This window comes from Diorhabda sublineata, chromosome 1 (genome assembly GCF_026230105.1).
Source record: "Diorhabda sublineata isolate icDioSubl1.1 chromosome 1, icDioSubl1.1, whole genome shotgun sequence".
Classification (NCBI taxonomy): domain Eukaryota; kingdom Metazoa; phylum Arthropoda; class Insecta; order Coleoptera; family Chrysomelidae; genus Diorhabda; species Diorhabda sublineata.
Window position 1 is genome coordinate 37,684,875 of NC_079474.1, and position 7,212 is coordinate 37,692,086.

General features: G+C 36.2%; 1 protein-coding gene across 1 annotated transcript; it reads right to left on the reverse strand.

Annotated features, from left to right (window-relative positions):
* Positions 1-407: 407 nt before the first annotated feature.
* On the reverse strand, positions 408-5,516 carry LOC130443146 (uncharacterized). The gene is made up of 2 exons (XM_056777682.1): positions 5,060-5,516; positions 408-3,805 (listed from the first exon to the last, which is right to left on the reverse strand). The coding sequence occupies exons 1-2, from the start codon at positions 5,514-5,516 to the stop codon at positions 408-410; spliced, it is 3,855 nt and encodes a 1,284-aa protein (XP_056633660.1).
* Positions 5,517-7,212: the final 1,696 nt, after the last annotated feature.

Here is a 7,212-nt window from a genome sequence, read left to right on the forward strand (position 1 = left end):
ATTTTTTTCGGGGGACGTCATAGTGAAACTCCTAATTTTACGCACAAACGTGAAAAAATTTCGATCAGCTTTTGTTACTTTTAGTATTAGTCAAAACGACATCATAAAAATTTCGTGCAGAAATATTGTCAAGTACCAGCTATGTCATAAGCGAAAATTTTTCTATTTTACGTATAAATGCGAATTTGATTACGACCCCCTGTATTATAGTTATTATTAACACGTTCACATTAACATTTATTTGTAAGAAAATTTTTACATAGCTTTAACAACAGAACTTATTATATTATCTCATTTCTTCCATTCGCTCAGTAGTCGGTTGGTCGGACAGCGTTGCCAGTTTTCATGAGTTTTGAATTAATTCTGGCGTGAACATACTCCCCGCGTTGAAAGCATAAGGATGGCTTTCAAAGGTCAACTGGAAGGGGGCAGATTTTTTGAAAGCTTCTTTTGATGATTTCTCCAGAGGGAGTTCTTATAGAAGCGACCCTAGCGATACCGTCAGGGCCTCTATGGAGCTTGCTGATTCTACCTAATAACCACTGAGTGGGCATAGTGTTCTCGCCTTTCACTAAAACGAGAGAATCTTCTACTAGATGGCCTTGGTTGGACTTCCATTTGGTGCGTCTTTGGAGCTCCGCAATGTACTCAGATTTCCATCTGTTCCAGAAGTGCTGTGCTAATTGTTGTACGAGCTGAAATCTGGAAAGTCGATTCATTTTTATGTCGGTGACATCTTGATCAGGTGCTGCAATTATTGGTCTTCCAATCAAGAAGTGAGCTGGGGTAAGAGGTCCAAAATCGTTGGGATCAGAGCTCAGTGGGCATAAAGGACGCGAATTCAAAATCGCCTCGATTTGTGCGAGAACTGTGGCAAATTCTTCAAATGATAAATGAACTTGGGTCAAAACGCGCCTTAAATGATGCTTTACGCTTTTGACAGCTGCTTCCCACAAACCTCCGAAATGAGGAGAGTAGGGTGGTATAAAACTCCACTCTATATTCTGAGAGCTACATTTCTCGATTATAGTGTTGCTGCCATGTTTTAGAAAATCCTTTAGCTCTCGCTGTGCCCCGACGAAGCTTGTTCCATTGTCGGACAATATTTTTGATGGTTTGCCTCGTCTAGAGACAAAACGATATAGCGCCTGAATAAATGATTCTGAAGAAAGGCTAGAAATCAATTCCAAATGGACTGCTTTAGTTGATAAACAAATAAATACGCCAATATAACATTTACTTAAACGACAACCTCTACCTTTCTTATCGTTAATCATAAATGGCCCCGCGTAATCAACTCCCACTATTGAAAATGCACTAGAAGGATTAGTTCTATCGCGCGGTAAGTTGGCCATAATTGGCTGTATGGTTTTAGCATTGAATTTGAAGCATTTCACACAATTCTTAACAGTCTTTCGTGCAAGATTTCTACCGGATATAACCCAGTAATTTTCTCTTATAGTGCTTAAGAGCAGCTGAGGGCCGCCATGCAATAGGCGTTCATGTTCTTGTAAAAATAGTAGCTTTGAAAAATGATGCTTTGAATTGATCAAAATTGGATGCCTTTTGTCAAAGGAGTAATTTGAATGTTTTAGTCGCCCTCCTACGCGTAGCAAACCATCGGGTTCTAGAAAGGGACTAAGACTTAATAGATTACTATGGGAGCTCAAAGGCTTGTTATTTTTCAATGTTTCAATTTCGGTAGAATACGATTGAGATTGACAAATTCGAATGAGACATTTTAGAGAATCACTTAACTCCTGTACTGTAAGAGAACCGCCTCTTCTGCGATTTCTCTGAAGACAATTATCCTTAAATCGTAGAATGTATGCCATTGTTCGTTGCATTCTTGAGAAATTTGAAAAACGTTCAAAGGGAAAACTCAGAGTAGGGGGCGCAACATTGGTCAGAAGACTGGATTTAAGTTCAGGTAAATCATGAAGCACCTCCAGCTTGTCATTGGGCCAAAAACTTGGGTCCTTAGCTAGCCAAGTAGGGCCGCGCCACCACAAATCAGAGTTTAAAATTTGACTAGGATATATTCCCCTTGAAGCAATATCTGCTGGATTATCGTGGGTGGGGATGTGCCTCCAATCGGCGTGTTTAGTGAGAGACTGAATTTCTGCCACTCTATGGGCCGTGAATGTTTTTAGCAGATTCGGGCTTGTGCGTACCCAAGCTAGAGCTATAGTTGAGTCCGACCAAAGTGTGAAAGATTTGAATTGAATTTTCAAAGCAGTTTTAGCTTTATCTGTTAGGCGGGCTAGAAGCAATGCTGCGCATAATTCCAACCGCGGGATTGGTATTGTTTTTATAGGTGCCACCTTTGCTTTGGCGCATAACAGGGATACATGAACCTTTTGATCGGAATCAATACTTCTCAAATAAACACAGGCTCCGTAAGCCTTTTCCGAAGCGTCAGCGAAGCCATGCAGTTGTAATTCAACAGCATTCTTGCAAATAGCTTGTCTGTTTAACTCAAGATCGTTCAAAATAAGAAGCTCCTTCTCCAACCTTACCCAATTTTCAGATATAGCCTTTGGAATAGCGTCATCCCAAGCTAATTTATTTTCCCATAATTTTTGCATTATCATTTTTGCGATAATAGTACATGGGCTTAGTAAACCAAGGATGTCGAATATTTTTGATATAGTAGATAAAATTGTGCGTTTTGTGACCTTTGTACCTATAGGATTGGTATGAATTTTATATTGAAGCTTGTCGTTATTGCAAACCCATATCAAGCCTAATGTTTTTGTTTTGCCATCATGCGCAAATTCTAGTATATCGGATTTTAAATCATTTGAACTTATATTTTTGAGCGCGTTGGTGTCGTTAGAGCACCATTTTCGGAGTGCGAAACATCCCGATTTAAGAGTGTCACTTATCGCTTTACATATGTATTGCGCATGCTCAAGTGTAGGTGCACCTGTTAACAGGTCATCTACATAAAAGTCGTGCTTAATGATTTCGGCTATTTCCGGGTTCATTTCTTGAATATCCTCAGCGAGTTTAGCTAAACAGCGTATTGCAAGATAACTGGCAGAGGCTTGCCCGTATGTAACGGTATTTAGCTGGTAGACTTCCAGGTTATCACTCGGATTTTCGCGCCATACAATTTTTTGCAAATGCCTTTGCTCGGGCGTTATTGAAATTTGCCGGTACATTTTAACTATGTCTGCCGAAACTACATAGTTATATTTCCTAAACCTTAAGACTATTGATAGTAAATCGTCTTGTAAAACGGGTCCAATGACTTGAATATTGTTGAAGGATAGACCGTTGCTAGAGGGCGCTGATGCATCGAAAACTACCCGTAGTTTTGTGGTCAAACTCTCTTCTCTCAAAACTCCGTGATGCGGCATGAAATATTCGAAGCTTGAATCATTGCCGTTACAAATTGTCATATGGCCTAGCTCTTTATACTCGTTCATAAATTGTATATATCTGCTGTGCAGCATTGGATCTCTCCTGAATTTTCGTTCTAATGCATAGAAACGTTTTTCGGCTTGAGCTTTCGACTCACCTAAACTAGAAGGTTGTTGCTTCAAAGGTATAGTGACTGTAAAACGTCCGTTCGCGTCTCTGGTAGTAGTTTTGATGAAATTGTCCTCGCGAAATTGTTCATCTGGAGAAAGTTGTCGCGTGCTAGATATTTCCTCGATTTCCCAAAATTTGGCTATTGAATTTAATAATTCCTGGTTTATACTTAAATTACAAGAAGCCTTTTCAACGTTGTTAGTACTTATTTGCCCAGATACAACCCAACCTAGCACTGTATCAATTAATAGCGGCATATTTTTTCCTAACGAAATTTTGTTATTGCTTAAAATTGTCCAAAATAGGTCCGCGCCAATGAGCATGTCTACTGGTCCGGGAATATTGAATTGTGGATCAGCTAGCTTTAGATCACCTGGAATCGCCCAAGATTGCGTGTTGATTCGACAACACGGCATCACACTTGTAATCTCTTTTAGAATATAACAATTGCCATGCGCTTTAAAATTGGTATGTATAGATTTAAATGAAACCTTACACCTTTTACTGACCTTTGAAATATTGTTTGAAATTCCGAAAATTGAAAGATCTGTTTTATGTGTCGCAATATTCAAACGCTTTTGCAAATCCTCCGTTATAAAGGAAGTTTGAGAACCACAATCTAATAACGCTCTTGCTTTGTGAAAATTATTGAAATTGTCTGAAATGAGTAAACAGGCGGTAGATAATAGCACCTGCCCCGCCGCTGGTACCACTACGCCACTGCTTAGTGCTGCGGAACTTGAGCTCGCGTTGTCCGCTATCTCGAGTTTTTCATGCAAAATTGTATTGTGCCAAGCTTTACACACTTTGCAAGGCCCTAATTTACACTGTTTGACAGAGTGACCCGAACGCAAACAGTTATGGCAAAGATTTGATTTTTTGACAAAATCTTTTTTTTGTGTTATTGTTAATCCGAGAAACTCTGCACAACGATATATTGAATGCTCTTTCTTGCAATAGGAGCATGTATATGTACTTGAGGTCAATGACCTTACTCTACTTTGTTTATTGAATTTATTTTCCTCATTACTAAATTTTGAATCTGATTTATTTAAACTGAGACTGTTCTTTGATTCTAACATATTAAGAAAATTGGAACGTTTTTGTAAAAATTGTAGGAATTTATCTAACTTTGGCAATTCTTCCTGATCTCTATTTTCCCTTTCCCATTCAAGGTTTGAGCTAGTATCTAATTTATTAGTAATCCAAAAAATTAGTAGAGGATCCCAATTAGTTATATTTTGCCCCAATTGTTCAATAGATCCCAAATGTTTGTGAATATCGTCAGCTAAATTTTGTAGTTTTTCAGCTGTCGGTTTTTGTATATTTTCTAATGAAAAAATAGCTCTAATATGTTCATATATTAATTTTTTAGTATTGTCAAATCTTTTTGAAATTGTGGCCCATGCCACTTCATAATTGTCGGCCGTATATTTGATTTTGGAAATGGACGCCGCTGCTGTTCCTCCTAGTGCACTTCGCAAGTAATAAAATTTTTGAATATTATCTAATTTTTTACTATCATGAATAAGGCTTTTATATGTGTCCCTGAATTCTAACCAATCTTCAAAGTTTCCACTGAATTTAGGAAGTGATATATCCGGAAGCTTTATACCCTCGTTTTTACAACAAGCTTTGTCTGAAATCACGCTAAGATTTGTATCATTATCGTGATTATTGTAGCTTTGTAAAATGTTTTTAGCAACAGCGATTGCATCATAATATGAATTTTCAAATCTCTCTCGTTCGATTAATTGCTCATCTAAATTTATATCATCCTGTAACTCTATTTCTAATTGATATGATTTGAATTCGTCAAGATAATTTTCGGCATCACGTAACCTATCTTTTAATTTTGTAACTTCTGTTTGGCTTAAATTAGATATAGTTGCAAATTCATTTACCGCTTTTGTGAAAATAGTTAACTGAGCTTTAATTACACCTCTTTTCTTTATTAGTTTGCCAAGTTCTGCCATTTTATATTGTCAAATTGTTCAAGCACAAACAGAGAAGCTTTGAAATCGCAAATGGAAAGAAAAATTCGGAAATAAATAATTTGGAACAAACTCACTCTGATTTCGGTCGAACTGCCTGATTCTTGCAATTGAACTAGTCGGCCAGTTGAGTTGATGTCTGGTCGCCGTGATATTGTATCGACTACTTGTTTGGTCGATCACTTTGCACTCGTTGATAGTTGCTTGCAGCACGTGGTAAATTGTTTTTGGGTTATAGTTGTTAATAATATATTGTTTATTGCGAATTTTCACTGGTTTTGTTTATAATCCGCTCGTAAGGACCATTTTTTGTATTATAGTTATTATTAACACGTTCACATTAACATTTATTTGTAAGAAAATTTTTACATAGCTTTAACAACAGAACTTATTATATTATCTCATTTCTTCCATTCGCTCAGTAGTCGGTTGGTCGGACAGCGTTGCCAGTTTTCATGAGTTTTGAATTAATTCTGGCGTGAACACCCCCAAATATTAGAAAACAATAACTGTCTTCGTACTCAACACCCGTAAAAACGCAAGAATAGATAGTTTTTACCAAATAGGGTTAGATTGGCCTGTTATTCATTTCTAAGTGACTTTTTGAGTGAATTTCGCTATTAATTTTACACGAAAATTGTTCCCATCTCTAATACGGAAATACTTCAACATATGAATACCCAAATATTGGTAATTATCTGGTAATAAATACTGGTGCTCAAATTAAAATCCACAAATTTGGATTACGCAATAGTTATTATCATTTACAATGTACTTGGTATTTATTTGGTATGTGGTAGGAATAAAAACAATTGTGTACCGCAAAACATGTTTTTAAATAATTTTATTAGTAGTTTTCGATGAAGTGGGTGCTACAGAATGGATTTCTATATGTTACGTCATTCCTAACAGCAAGAGAGATATAAAATATTTTCATTAGAAATTTTGTTCATTAATTGATGAGCTATGAACAACTTGTTGTCTAGATTTTTAGAGTTCAGATAACCTCTTGAGCTTATATGATCGGTAATTTTATACCCAAAAACCAAGCTTAGAGTCGTAAGCAATAAAACCCATGGAACTTTAAATGAGTTGATTCAAACGACATAATGTAATTCAATAGATATTCAATCAATATCTAAATAAACTATAGCTATTTTGGTACGTATGGAGCAGTTTATATGTTGACATCGAGTTCAGTATTTTCTGTAGAGAAGTAAATATATGTTGAACTTAATCATCAAGAAAAAGTTGATGGAAGCGCGCAACTGGACTAAGAGAATAATTCGAACACACAACCACCCAGCTTTCCAGGAAAAAAAATAATGGCAATAAACATTCGTTGAGAAAATATGTCATATTAATTATTATGGCTGGATACAACCTGTTAAAAATAATATAACCTTTCTATTTATTACTATTTTTGGACAATCTTGCAATTTACTTACGTAATGAATCATAATAATTATTTATTGTAGAAAAATCCATACAAAGAATATTTATTAAACAGTAACAAACATAATTAAATTCCAATTCAATGTCCTACATCTTCGACATATCCACCTTCTCTTTGTAAACATTTAATTGTTTTTTTGTAAAACTCTTGTATTTCTTTGTGAGTGATAAACCCGCTGTTTTGAGTAACCCCATAAAAAAGTCAAGGGGAGTCAAATCAGCA